General features: G+C 40.2%; 1 protein-coding gene across 2 annotated transcripts in view; it reads right to left on the reverse strand.

The window, feature by feature from the left end:
- Positions 1–14,703, reverse strand: part of LOC131349188 (spectrin beta chain, non-erythrocytic 1-like) — a 99,737-nt gene that overhangs the window by 18,805 nt on the left and 66,229 nt on the right. For both annotated transcript variants that reach the window (XM_058384637.1, XM_058384636.1), the window contains 13 exons: positions 14,561–14,673; positions 13,727–13,914; positions 12,300–12,417; positions 11,600–11,758; positions 11,026–11,328; positions 10,731–10,884; positions 7,486–8,356; positions 7,124–7,261; positions 5,547–6,303; positions 4,392–4,594; positions 4,213–4,303; positions 3,407–3,553; positions 2,010–2,273 (listed from right to left, as the gene is read on the reverse strand). In XM_058384637.1, the coding sequence (XP_058240620.1) occupies positions 2,010–2,273; positions 3,407–3,553; positions 4,213–4,303; positions 4,392–4,594; positions 5,547–6,303; positions 7,124–7,261; positions 7,486–8,356; positions 10,731–10,884; positions 11,026–11,328; positions 11,600–11,758; positions 12,300–12,417; positions 13,727–13,914; positions 14,561–14,673 (3,506 nt within the window). The remainder of the gene's footprint in view (positions 1–2,009; positions 2,274–3,406; positions 3,554–4,212; positions 4,304–4,391; positions 4,595–5,546; positions 6,304–7,123; positions 7,262–7,485; positions 8,357–10,730; positions 10,885–11,025; positions 11,329–11,599; positions 11,759–12,299; positions 12,418–13,726; positions 13,915–14,560; positions 14,674–14,703) is intronic.

The following is a 14,703-nucleotide window of genomic DNA, read 5'->3' on the forward strand; positions in this document are numbered from 1 at the left end:
CTCAAGACCACCTGAACCCGAAACCAAGACTATAGCTGATGAGTCAAGACAGAGGGATGAGACAGAGGCAAGTCAATCACCACACCCTCACCTGTCAATCATAGACCAGATGCTCAGATGCGGTGATTTGCGGTGATCTTTCTAACCTGGCGTGAAATTTCTCTTAAATGAATTAAAATAATGCATTTACTTCAGGTTTATCTTAAGACATGCAACAGCGCATATACATCTTTGCAAATCAAACAGCAGGTAAATGAAGCGTGTTACAAACAGCTCTATTATTTTATGAACATAAACACAAATTCTTATTTTATAAACATATGAAGAGGAAGTATACTGAAAATGAATACATTTTGTGGTCACTAAAATGTATTAAATATTTATGTTTCGTACTGTACATTAACGGAAACCTTACAGAGGTTCTTGTTACAGTTTTTGGTAGTGATAGTCTTCATAGGCAGAGAGCGAGACCACAGCATCATCTTCGTTGTAGTTAAGAAGGGAATAAATAAAGAATAAATAAATCAGTGGAATAAGAATTGTTTATTGTGGAACTGAAAGCTAGAAGCCTCCTTACAGCTCAATCACTTTTTTTTTGTTACAAGATGCTGCAGCATCTGGGAAGCCTTTTTAGGCTGATGGCGTCAGGAGTTTAACTACAGTGTTTAATTCCAACCTCAAAATGAGTCTGGATCAGCAGTTACAGCTGCCATACCCTGCTCACTGGCTCTACAGTAGCAGAGTGGAACATTTCATTAAAGCATTAAAGGACAATGATTTACTTGTAACATGAATTTCTTAAGGAGCAGGTTCGAGTGGAATTAAAAGCGGGCTCATGTACAGCTCTAGTGAGAAAGTGATGAGATTCGATTAATGGGGGGAGGCGGGGACAAACCCACCAAGTTTCATCGAGTTTATTGTGATTGTTGTGGCCAAAAATGCTGAAGCCTTTTCATCATTTGTAATGTCCCCTGTGTGGAAATTAGCTGTCAAAAATCGCAAATACAAGATTCTTCTTTTAAACTGAAAACACATCACATAATTAACCTTCACGATCGCTGTCGCGAGGGCTTTGGGTGCATGCATGTTGTGATGATGCCCCAGAAAATCTGCGGTAATTCAACTCCTCCAAATATCGCAAAGTTTGATTGCTTTTGCCTTCATTTTTGCAATCGCACAAAAATAAAACCCAATATCCTAGAGGTTCTGCAGCATCCTGTATTAAAGGAAGCTCAGTCACTGAGCTATGAGGAGGCTTCTCGCTTTCAGTTCCAGAATAAACAACATTACATTGATTTATTTATTCTTTAGTCATTACCAGTGTGGCCTAAGAAGCTCTGCAGCTAGGAATATTTAAATGTATTTGTACAGTGCTTTTAACAATGGACACTGTCTCAAAGCAGCTTTAAAGAAGTATATAGAAGCACAGAAAAAATTATAAAGTTTAACGTTAAGTTACTACTTATCCTTCACACTGATCCCTTATGAGCAGGCGAGGAAAAACTCCCTGAGATGATATGAGGAAGAAACCTTGAAGGGAACCTCATCCTCATTTGGGTGATGTGTAATGTGTTGTTAGCATTAGTCTGCTTTCTTTACAGTCTGCCTTGCTGTATTATTTCAACCTCCCCGAGCAGTATTTGGTCTAGTCTAGCTAACCCTAACTGGAAGAACTATACATATATAGAAGTATAGGGATAAGACTTTTTTTTTTATACCTTTTTCATTCGTTATACCTGTGAATATGAACGTAGAGTCGTTTAAAACACCCAACAGTGCTCTCTAAGACACCTTAAAGTTACAGTTACAAGTTCACCAGGTGAAGGATTCATATTGAAGGTGAAATAAATGTGATCATCACAGTGACATGACACTGGTAGATTCTAAAACCTGACTGGTTCCATGTACAGTTCCTTCAATGTAAAAAGATTCCATTTAAAACCCTTTCGAAAATCTAGACCCATTAACCACGGAGCTTTCTTTCTCTCAAACCATACAGTATAGAGTACCTGCTGTTTCTTCAACAAGATGTTGACACTGGTCAGGTCTTTGCCGAAGTCGTCTGACTGGATCTGACCCTCCAGGCCAGAGAGCCACTTATCCAGGTCAGCGCAGCTCTGCGTGAACAGCTCGGCCTTGTTGGCGTCAAACAGGCATTGGGCCTTGGTCTGGGTGGTGGACTCCAGCTCGTCCCATACCTTCTTCAGAGATTCCAGTTTCTCCTTTACCACCGGTCCAGTATCCGGCTTCTCAGCCACCAGTGCTGTGCCATCCTGTGTGAAGATGAGGAAAAATGAGGAATAAGAAAGCTATTTAGCAATCTACCTCAATATCAGCATCCAAAAATTCAGTATGTGAAGGTTTATAGTCTGAATTTCAGTATCCTGTTATATATTACTGTTTATTAAGTTGAATTAACTGTGTTTCATTATGCCAGAGTCTACATATGTTTCCAGTCTCGAGGTAATTAGAACCAGTGTATTAATGATGCCATTAAAACTTTTATGAATTAAGAAAGGTGGATTTAATTCATCTTTATGAGATTATATTACAAAACAAATATAAACAATGACTTTACATGTTTTCTTATAAGTTTCTTCTTATTAGTTCTACTGATAATATTGTTTACATAAAGCTTTCCTTTCCAGAAAGCAGTCAAAAAATCTAACAAAGGAGCAAGTTAATTATTAAAGCTTAATAATTATTTTGTAGTAACATAAAATATTACCACCTTCACCTATATTAACATGTATATTTTTTATATACAGTGTACACTGTCCAGGCAGAACATTATGACCACCTGCCTAATATTGTGTTGGTCCCCCATTTGCTTCCATAACAGCCCTGACCCATCATGCACTGTGTATTCTGACACCTTTCTATCAGAACCAGCATTAACTTCTTCAGCAATTTGAGCAAAAGTATCGGATCGGATCACATGGGTCAGCCTTCACTCCCCATGTGCGTTAATGAGACTTGACCGCCCATGACCCTGTCGCTGGTTCACCACTGTTCCTTCCTTGGACCACTTTTGATAGATACTGACCACTGTAGACCGGGAACACCCCACAAGAGCTGCAGTTTTGGAGATGCTCTGATCCAGTGGTCTAGCCATCACAATTTGGCCCTTCATCAAACTCGCTCAAATCCTTACGCTTGTCCATTTTTCCTGCTTCTAACACATCAACTTTGAGAACAAAATGTTGACTTGCTGCCTAATATATCCCCCCCCACTAACAGGTGCCATGATGAGGAGATCATCAGTGTTATTCACTTCACCCGTCAGTGGTCATAATGTTACGGCTGATCGGTGTATTACTTCTCTTTTACGGTCAGTTCCTATAACTGATTTGTATATTTGCATATAATGATTTGATTTCATGTAATTTGCTGATCAGTGTTATACCTTCTGAATTTTCTCTAGCCACTCTTTGTTGGACTGCAGCTCTGCCATGAAGGCCTGGTGCTTGAGCCACTTGCTGTGCAGGTTGCGTGCTTCATCATAGGACATGTCCTGTGCTGTTAACATCTTCTCACTGATCCACAAGGACAGCTGGAAGCACAATTACACAAGCAGATCATGAAAGAGAACATCGCATGAACACAAAAAAACGAACACACACACACACAAGAACATACAAAGACAAACAAACACAAATGCACACACGTCTTCAAGTTGACAGCAATATGAAAAAGTGCACTAATGGGGCGTGTATTTGTGTGTGTGTTCATGTGTTTGTTTGTGTGTGTGTGTTACGTGTTTGTTCGCGTGTGTGTGTTCATGTGTTTGTGTAGTGTGTGTTTGCGTCTGTGTGTGTTCATGTGTTTGTTTCTGTGTGTGTGTTTTCATGTGGTTGTGTGTGTTTGTGCATGTGTGTGTGTTCAGGTGTTTAGGTGTGTGTGTTATGTGTTTGTTCGTGTGTGAGTGTGTTCATGTGTTTGTATGTGTATGTGTTTGTGCTTGTGTGAGCTTGCACGTGTGTGTTCATGTGGTTGAGTGTATATCTTAACATGTGCATTTGTGTGTTTTTGCGTGTTTGTGTGTTTATCTCTCTATGTTTGTATGTGTGTGTGTTTTTATGAATATGCCATATAAACAACAGTCACTTCTGTTAGCGTTACCTTGAATCTAATTCTTCTAACAGCTAATGCCAAAAGCAATGAATGAAAGCTGCTCCCTGTTTATCTCACACACCACTAAGTTTATCTCACCTCCTGACAGTCCTGGAGGAACCTCTGGAGATCTCGGTTATCTTTCAGCTTTGTGAGGAGCTCACTGGCTGCCTGACGATTCTTCTTATGCCTGTAAACACACACCACATCCCCCAAACCATTTACTTCCTCTACCTTACACTGATATTTAAACCTGTCTAGAATGCACTTCACCGTACCTTTCCTCAATAGAGACCACTTTCTCCTGGATACGCTCGGCGCTAGTGTTCCCGTCGCTAACCAGCCTGCGGCCCGTCTCCACCACGCCGTTGATCTTTTCCTCGTTGGCGTCCATGGTAGTCATGAAGTCCTCCTGCTTCTTGATGGCTCCTTCTGCTCCTTCAAGGGTAGCTGGCATCTCTGTGTGAGCCAATACGTATTCCTGAAGAGGAGAAGAGGAAACAGGAGAACCTTAAAAAAACAAAAACCTTAAAAACTCCCAGAATCCAATTGTATTAATGACATTTTCCATTGAATAAAGACACACAAGCTATCCAGTCAAATCTTACACTTCATTCACACAAGCAGCAAAGATCCTTTATTTTTACTGAGAGCTGAGACATTTCCAGTGACTTGAGTGACAGAAAGCTTTAATAACTAGCTGTGGACATGTCCAGTGTCCAGCTACGTGACAAAGTTGAGAAAAATTTAACTTTATGCAAATATGGAGCGACACGGTGCAGCGACTACCGATGGGAGTGAAGACAGTAGAGGTCATGTGACCCATGGCAAAGCGCACACACTCTTCTTCTTCATCTCATATGATATGATGCAAATATAACCGGATTTTATACACGAACACCCTCCAGAATGTTTCACTTTGGAATGCTAGACACGATTACTAATGGAGACCTCACAGTACAGCGACTGTGAATGTAGCTTAAATAATTTACTAGCGTATGCTCGATGTCTATACGTGCCAGTTGCTTAGCAACAGAGTTTTTGTAACATAAATAATAAACCTTTCGTGTTCAGCGTCCCATAATGAAAGGCAAGACTGAGATTTGGGATTATGTCTTGAGCCAGATAGCCAATTTAACAAATAAAATTATACTAGAACTCATTCTCCAGAGCATCTCCTCAACTAAACCCACTGCACAAAGATCCCCGGGAAATTACAACTCCACTTACTCTACCCAGGTTTCCTTGGGACCACTGGGAAAAACTGTTTTTTGCATGACTGTATTTACTGTGATGAAATAATACTGTGGTAATGAAAGTATTGTACATACTGTAGCCTTTTAGCACTGAAATCTGTAGACTTCATCAACCATACTCTTAAGTTACTGGCTTATTATAGTCCATGATCATAACACTAGTCTTTGTTTCCCCACCTGATTGTTCAAGAAAGCCTCGGCCTGCTTGGTATCCCGGAGGAAGAGCTGGTAGGCATGAGACTGTGACAGTAGCTTCTGCCTGTTCTCCCACATCTTCTGGAGCTCGTTCCAGCCAGTGTCCAGTGCTTGCAGCCTCTGACTCAGGAACATGTACTGGGCATCTGTCTGGCCCTGGGTCACCGTCTCACCCATATCACGCATCTTCTGGTAGTCCTCCTTGTAGTTACGGATCTCGTTCTTGATTCCCTCGTGCTGCGCCAAAAGCTTCTCGGCTTCGGCCAGAGTGTTGGGCATGTCCTCGGAAGCCACGGCAGTCTGGGTGCGTGAGAGCCACACCTGGAAGTCATCCAGCTCTCTGAGGAACTGCTGGAGCTTGCTAGCCTCACCCAGGGACTCTTCACGAGCACGCATGGTTCCCTTCATCTCCTCCCACACATCTTTGATCTCACCCAAATGACCCTTGATGCCAGGAGCCTGGTCCGGATGCTCTTCGGCCAATCGGTCAGCCTCCTTCCCCAGGTCTCCCAGTTTGTCCTCTATAGCAACTAGATCTCGCTCCATGCCAGTCAGCTTGCGCTGAAGTGCCATGACGCCAGCCAGATCGTTACCCAGGTCCTGGGTGGACTCGATCACCTTGGTCTTTTCGCGAATCCAGGACTTGGTCTCGTTGCATTCAAGGTAGTAGTTCTGCACTCCTAGAGCCGAGTTGAGAGCGTCCTTCTTCCGGTCTACCAGATCACGATACTGACTCCACCTGGAAAAAAACACAACATAAAAAATATAATTAAATAAAAAAAAACCTCAAGTATATTCTACTGAAGTGATGTTTCTCAACATCTGCTTTTACAAATGCTTTGAAAACCCCACTGAAATAATTTTAAATAAATTTGTTAACACAAAGTCTGAGTATTTTCTTTTGAAACCAAATCTAAGATTATTAAACCTATTTCAAGGCATATCTTAGTGTTTTTGAGCTTTAGGTGTTCTTATTCTTCTCTCAGATTCGAATTTTAAGCGTTCATGTCAACGCAATTATCGATCAATAGAATTAGAAAAGCTTAAAATTTGTAATATATCCCTAGAATAGAAATAGGCTTAATCATCTTAGATTTGGTTTATGTTTTATCTTAAGAAATTGTAGACTCGATTCAAGATATTATCACTTGCTAGGATGCCATTTGGTGTGGTTATATTAAACTAAACCGCATGCTAAAATATTTTACCATGACTGCTACTGTTATCTTTGGCGTTATGGCATTTTTTGAGGTCACACACTGGCTAAAAATTAGTTTTAGTTAATTAGTAGTGATTCACATTTTTAGCAGAGAGTACACTGTTAGGAAAATAGACCAGGACTTTCTTTGGGTTGGTTTGCTTTGAATTGCGGTGTTTGTCACATGATAAACTGAACAGAGAAGAAGGAAAATCTAGTCCAGGAAACATTTTACTGAATCCCTCTGGGAATACTTTCACCTTATTAAATATTCACTGTGAAACATGTTGAGGTCTGTAGGTAATGACTGGGTCTATTTGTTCATGGAGCAGTGTATGAGAGTGAAGGGGTTGAGTTTTACCTGGTGTTGAGTTTGTCCTGCTGGGTTTTGATCTCTTTCTCACTAGGGTGCCCACTGTGGATAAGCTGGCGGGCAATCTGGTTCACCACGGCCACCCGAGAGGCCTGGCTGTTAATCTCTGGCTCCAGACTCTCAAATCTGGAACAGAGGAAGTCAAAAGTCTAAAGTAAGCACCATATGTACTGTTGACTATAGTTTTCTCTTCGTCACAACTTCACAGTAATTTAAAATCTCAACATTTAGTTAGCAGCACAAGCCAATCTGCTAAGGTATTAATCAAAGCCCCAGCCCCTGAGATGTGAGGTAAACGTTCTAAGGCAAACCGATATGATGTACACAATTACAATTAAGTTCACTCATACCTATGCTGAATCACCTCCAGATCCTCCAGCTTCTCTGGGATTGCCATTCCATTAAGCCACTGCTCCTTTTCGTCGATCCACAGCTCGCAGGCATCTGCTTCGCTCAGCATCTTGTACAGTGCCAGTGCGTCCTGCAGCGCCTGCTTCCTCAGCCTGGTCAGTTCAACCACCTCCTTATATCTCTCCTCAATACCTGCTAGACGTCCGTTTGCATCTGCTGAGCGTGCCTGTTCTTCAGGTAGTGCCTTTGCCTGCTCGTGAAGGGCGTCCAGCACTGGTCTGTAACTGGAAATCTCTTCAGCCACGTCCTTGTGCTTCTTCACCAAAGCCTGTGCCGAGAACTCGTCATGACCCACGTCAGTGCTGGACACGATGCGCAATGCGTCCAGCATCCAGGCGTCCATGTCATCAGCGTCAGACTGGAACTGGTGCAGGGCGCAGGCCTCTTGCAGACGGACCTTGCGCGCTGCTGACAGCTGCTCCAGTGCCACCCACTGTTCCTGGACGTCGGTGATACGTTGACTGATTTTGTCGGCACCGAAGTGGCCGGCGGCTACCAGCTCCTCGCCTTGGTGCACCGTCTGCTGGAGGTGTCCGGCACGGCCACTCTTCTCATCTTCAAAGGCCTTGTGCTTGCTGAGCAGGCGTAGTGCCCCTGTCAGGTCCTTGCCGCAGTCGTCAGATGACAAAATCTGTTCCTTCTCACGGATCCAGCCTTCCTCTTCAGCCATCTCCCAGAAGAATTTCCAGAGGCGTCGGGACTCTTCCAGACGTGCGCGTCGTTCCGCTGCCAGCTGTGTCAGCTCCTGGTAGCAGAACTCCATGTGAGCCACGCGGTCACGGATCACCTGTGGGTCACAGGGCTTATAACCTGCACAGAAATGCAAAAAAAAATATAATGTTATTTTTACTTTATTTTCTCCAAATATTTTATTTTATACTACAGAGCTGTAGAAGACGATGTGTTTCCTTCTAGTCTGGTTCCTCTTAAGTTTTTCTGCATGTAAAAAAGCAGAAAAGATTAGTGTTCAGTTATCTCATATTTACCTCAGCAAGGGGGAAAAAAATCACCATGCTAGCTGTTCAACACTGGAGTGATCAGATCAGCAGAATAATGAACAGAAGCAAAGCTTATAGTTGGTTAATTATTTGTTTGATTATTTTGCTTGGGATTACCGTACAATGCAAACAGAACCTGGAGAAAAACACAACCAGCAGCTGGAGATCAAGCTCATTTTACTAATTTAATCAGTGTATTGAGCTGAAATCAGGTCACAAGATCAGAAACACCTTCACCATTTGAATCATGATGCAGTGTATGAGAACAAATTTCACCTTGGGGAGGATTAAAGTACTCTCTACCTGTACTCTAAACTACCTGTACTCTAATCTACTCTAATCTACTGTACTCTACTCTACTCTAATCTACTGTACTCTACTCTACTCTAATCTACTGTACTCTAATATACTCTAATCTACTGTACTCTAATCTACTTTAATCTAACCTACTGAACTCTAATCTACTTTAATCTAACCTACTGAACTCTAATCTACTCTACTCTAATATACTCTAATCTACTGTACTCTAATCTACTTTAATCTAACCTACTGAACTCTAATCTACTCTACTCTAATATACTCTAATCTACTGTACTCTAATCTACTTTAATCTAACCTACTGAACTCTAATCTACTCTACTCTAATATACTCTAATCTACTGTACTCTAATCTACTTTAATCTAACCTACTGAACTCTAATCTACTCTACTCTAATATACTCTAATCTACTGTACTCTAATCTACTTTAATCTAACCTACTGAACTCTAATCTACTCTACTCTAATATACTCTACTCTCCTGTACTCTAATCTACTTTAATCTAACCTACTGAACTCTAATCTACTTTAATCTAACCTACTGAACTCTAATCTACTCTACTCTAATATACTCTCATCTAATGTACTGTATTCTAATCTACTCTACTCCACATTTATCAGCTCTAATCTACTCTTCTTTAATCTAATTTACTGTACTCTAAACTAATCTACTCTTCTTTAATCTAATCTACTGTACTCTAATCTACTCTTCTTTAATCTAATCTACTGTATTCTAATGTAATCTACTATAATCTAATCTACTGTATTCTAATGTAATCTACTATAATCTACTCTTCTTTAATCTGATCTACAATAATCTAATCTACTCTACTCTTCTTTAATCTACTCTACTATAATCTACTCTTCTTTAATCTGATCTACAATAATCTAATCTACTCTTCTTTAATCTAATCTACTCTATTCTAATCTAGTCTCATCTACTCTTCTTTAATCTGATCTACAATAATCTAATCTACTCTTTAATCTACTCTACTCTAATCTACTCTTCTTTAATCTACTCTAATCTACTCTTCTTTATTCTAATCTACTCTATTCTAATCTAGTCTCATCTACTCTTCTTTAATCTAATCTACTGTACTCGAATCTAATCTACTCTCCTTTAATCTAATCTACTGTACTCTAATATACTCTTCTTTAATCTAATCTACTGTACTCTAATATACTCTTCTTTAATCTAATCTACTGTACTCTAATATACTCTTCTTTAATCTAATCTACTGTACTCTAATATACTCTTCTTTAATCTAATCTACTGTACTCTAATCTATTCTTCTTTAATCTAATCTACTGTACTCGAATCTAATCTACTCTTCTTTAATCTAATCTACTGTACTCTAATCTACTCTTCTTTAATCTAATCTACTGTACTCTAATCTAATCTACTCTTCTTTAATCTAATCTACTGTACTCTAATCTAATCTACTCTACTCTAATATACTCTTCTTTAATCTAATCTACTGTACTCTAATCTAATCTACTCTAATATACTCTTCTTTAATCTAATCTACTGTACTCTAATCTATTCTTCTTTAATCTAATCTACTGTACTCGAATCTAATCTACTCTTCTTTAATCTAATCTACTGTACTCTAATCTACTCTTCTTTAATCTAATCTACTGTACTCTAATCTAATCTACTCTTCTTTAATCTAATCTACTGTACTCTAATCTAATCTACTCTACTCTAATATACTCTTCTTTAATCTAATCTACTGTACTCTAATCTAATCTACTCTACTCTGGAGAGTAAGCATATTAATGGAAGGCATGAGCTCCTTCGCTAACCAAGAACATCAGACTATTAAGAACTACTTAAGAAACACTTCCAACCGTTCGTTCTTATTCACCTTCAGAGTCATTAGCAAACTTCTGCGCGTTGGCATTGACGTTTTTGACACGGTCCGCCTGTATGGCAATGTCTGCCTCCACCAGAGCGTGTTTCTGCAGCAGATCCTCTACACCAAGCAGATGTTTTCCATAGTCCTGAGACAACAGCAGCATCTGCACAGACACAATCACACACTCCAATCAAATCTGAAGCAGTTTAATTCACTTCATCTGATTTTTTTTTTTAGAAACATTTCGTGTCCAATGAACATTTTACTGAATACACTACATTGACAAACCATGCAAAAGTCACACCTTCATCTCATCCATCCAGTCCATGATGTAGAGCATCTCCTGGAAGACTCTCTGCAGGCCCAGGTTGAGTTCCAGTCTTTGGCGTCGAGCTTTCAGGAGCTCCAGGAGGTAGTGCCACAGCCGCAGAACATTGTCTTTGCGCACCGTGATGCGCTTGATGTCATGGTAGTTCTCAGTCTCCAGCTCAGAGGCTACAGCCACCACCACCTGCACACGCTCCTCGTACGCGGCGATGTCCGTCTCGATGGCTTCGTGCTTCTTGGTGGCCGCCTCCACGGCTTGCAGATCAAAACCAAAGTTGTCCTGGATGGGGCAAGCAACAAGGATGAAGAGATTTTCATTATTTTAACAATGACATCAGTGCAAAAAGTGTAATTCATTTTTTATTTATGTCTTTTAGATCATCCAAAACTGCACACGCAAAACAAGCTGCCGTTTGAAAGGCAGCAGTACTACAGATGACCACAAGGGTTTGCTACAACCAAAAAAATGTTAAACTCAAGTGCAACTGAGATGTTTCATATGATTAATAAGGCCTGGGTCAAGCTGCATGACTTGTGTGTATGTGATGCACCTGTGAGACGAGTCTCTGGTTCTCGCTAAGCCAGGTCTCCCTCATGGCTGCCTTGCGGTCGAACCTGCGGGCTAGCTGCTCCAACTTCTCCTGGCGAATCAGCTCCGTCCTCAGAGCCAGTTCCCGCTCGTGCTCTGCTTTCTCCAACCTTTCCCATCCCTACAGACACAAACCATAAAAAAGTGTCCTTGGTTATCACTGCAAATAGCAAGGTGTCCATCTTTAAATACTGGACTATTTGTATATAGTATAAAGATAAGACATAAGTAAAAGGATGTTCTGAAATCTGTAACCGACTCAAATCTTAAAGCGGTCCACGTATTTGTACGATCTGATTCAATGCATTTTCCTTTGCACAAGATCCTGCCATAGAGAAGCTTTACACTGTGGAAAGGATGTTCAGTACTCCAGTAGCGCTGGAAAGAGAGACACTGTCTTTATGATTCCATCAACAACTTTTTGGTTCAAGTCTAGACTCATGATGTCTCATTGGAATAACGCAGGGGTCTCCTAAATTCACAACATTTTAAACACACAAGATTTTCTGCCACTGACAAAATATTAGTAACAAATATACCTGTGAGTTGATGAATCCAGGTTAAAGTACCAATTAAATAAGCAACATTTCAGCATTTTAATCAAGAACTCGGATATTATATCCGAACACCCTTCCAGTCAGGTAATATGGATAAAATGCTACCTTGTTGATGTCTGATATGAGTTTTCCCTCTCGAGGTATGTAGACTTTCTGATTGTTGGCTCGCATTTTGCTCTGAATGGTAAACAGCAGCACCTCCAAGTTGCCTTTTTCTGTAAACCTGCATAAACAAAACAAGAAACAAGTATTCAACAAAACAAATCTTGACCTGTCATTTAAGACATTTAGGATGTTTACACATATTCAGTACACCATCCTCGGTCGTGTTAAAGAGGACCTGACCGCATTACGGCTTCAAGGCTTTTCGTGTTCAGGTCTTACAGAATAGGAAAAGTAGCTAATTGTAAACAATGCATGCAGTCATATACTGAGAGAGAGTGAGAGAGAGAGAGAGAGAGAGAGATTGCATGCATTGTACTCTGAATTATGTTCTAGCAAGTAAAAACAAATGATAAACAATGTAAACATTGCATGGCGTCTAAATGTGCTGTTGTGGAAGATATAACAAATATCACATATATATTACACATACAGTCACACAAGGACAATCAGAGTCTGCTATCAGTGACTCCAGAGTCCAGAGTAAGCATGAGGAAGATAGACTGGGCTGTGCTAGTGCTGGCGCTGGTGGTGGTGGTGTCACTGGTTAGATTTCAACAATACAGGTGGACTCAGAAGGCGACTTTGAATTCAATTGAATTCAATTTTATTTGTATAGCGCCTTTTACAATGGACATTGTCTCAAAGCAGCTATACATAAGAAGAAACAGAGAAAGTAAAATAAAATAAAATAAAATAAAATAAATAGAAATAAAAATAAATAATTAAACTATTTTATCCTTATTTTATTTTATCAGACTTTGCATTGCTGTCTTTCAGGATATTTAATAACATGGTGAATATCTGCAACACTGCCTAGTGACATTGAAAACAGTGACTTTGCTCTGATTTGGCTAAACCCATATGATTTGGCAGCCTTTCTGCTGCTGAATCATTAAAATCAACTCATTAAAATGCCATAGATCTTCTGACTGCTGTGAATGGTTGAGGTTGATAAATCACATCCATGCACTAAATCCTGTGTACAGAGGTATTATATACGGTAACTACTGTTCATGACACGGACACACTGCTACTCTTATTATACGCAGCACAATAAACAACTTAATTGCTAGTGCCATGGTGTCTCTATTAACTTATCTCTATGTTGCTAGCCAGCACTGAAGAGGTATTTGAGCTGTTCTGTCATCTAACAGTAAAACTGGAGCTATATGTGAGCGATCTCTGACCACTCGGAGCATTAAAACCGAAAAAGTGTATAAAAACCACATGGTTACATCCATGAAACTGTAATGCTGATCTAATCTCTACTCACCTGTCAGCCATATCAGGAGCATAAGATCTTTGAATAAGGATAAATGTCAGATTGAAGAAACTGCTGAGGAATAAGAACGAAACCGTGAACTCACTTAGGAGGTTTTTCCACTGTTCTGTAGGTGTTAAAAGCCTGAAGCTGCTGCTGCACTCCAACCAGAGAGTTGGCAAACTTGCGATTATTGAGGATTATGATGGTCTGTTCGATCCACTCCAGCAGGTCCGAGGCCAGAGATTCGTACTTCTCAATCATCTTCTCAGTCTCGATAGCGTTATCTAGCACCTACACACAAGGTGGGAAAGAGCATTTTGTAAGTGTTTTGGCAAAAATAAGTTAAGTAAGGTTATAAAAGCAGGCTGGAAAACCAGTAAGTAGAGAAGTTCTTCAGTTCTTGCAGAAGTTTGTGATTGGTGTGGAAAAAAAATCCAGATTTTTATTGAACTTTTTGAAGCTTTTTTGCAGAAGACCTTGATTTTGGATCTTGATGCTTCGTTAAAATGTCCACACCATGTCACCGTCGGAGCTCGATGGGGAAAAAACCCCCAAAACAATAAGATGCATATGAATAGGATTTTCTGGAGCAACAGCTGCTGAATAGTGAGGATGGAAGCCATGCTGTTAAATTAAAGCAAACTTGCGGTGGCTAATGTGATGATTCTTCTCAGTCAGAAATCATGTTGTTTTTTTATTATTATTAAATAGTCTCTTGCTTTAGTGTTATATATTTGACAGCAAATTTTCTACTTAAGAAAAAAAAATAACTGCGTAAATGGCATGTCTGGGAAAACGACCAGCTAAGAAATTTGGGCCGATTTCTCAGAATAAATAGCAATGCGTATATAGGACTCATTTTGTCGCCTGTGTATACGGTCCACAGTGAATGGGGTCAGAGGACATTAGCCCAGAGGTGTACACAGCAGTGTCTCACCTTCCCAATACGTTTGCCTTCCACTTTCAGCGCCTTCATCTTGGAGAAGTAGTGATAGTAAGTGACAACGTAGGTGATGATGGACTTTTCATCAGGATGGTCGACGCTGATATCTGTGTTAGACAGAAACACACAACGTGTCA

Source organism: Hemibagrus wyckioides, linkage group LG29, assembly GCF_019097595.1.
Source record: "Hemibagrus wyckioides isolate EC202008001 linkage group LG29, SWU_Hwy_1.0, whole genome shotgun sequence".
In the NCBI taxonomy this organism is placed as follows: Eukaryota; Metazoa; Chordata; class Actinopteri; order Siluriformes; family Bagridae; genus Hemibagrus; species Hemibagrus wyckioides.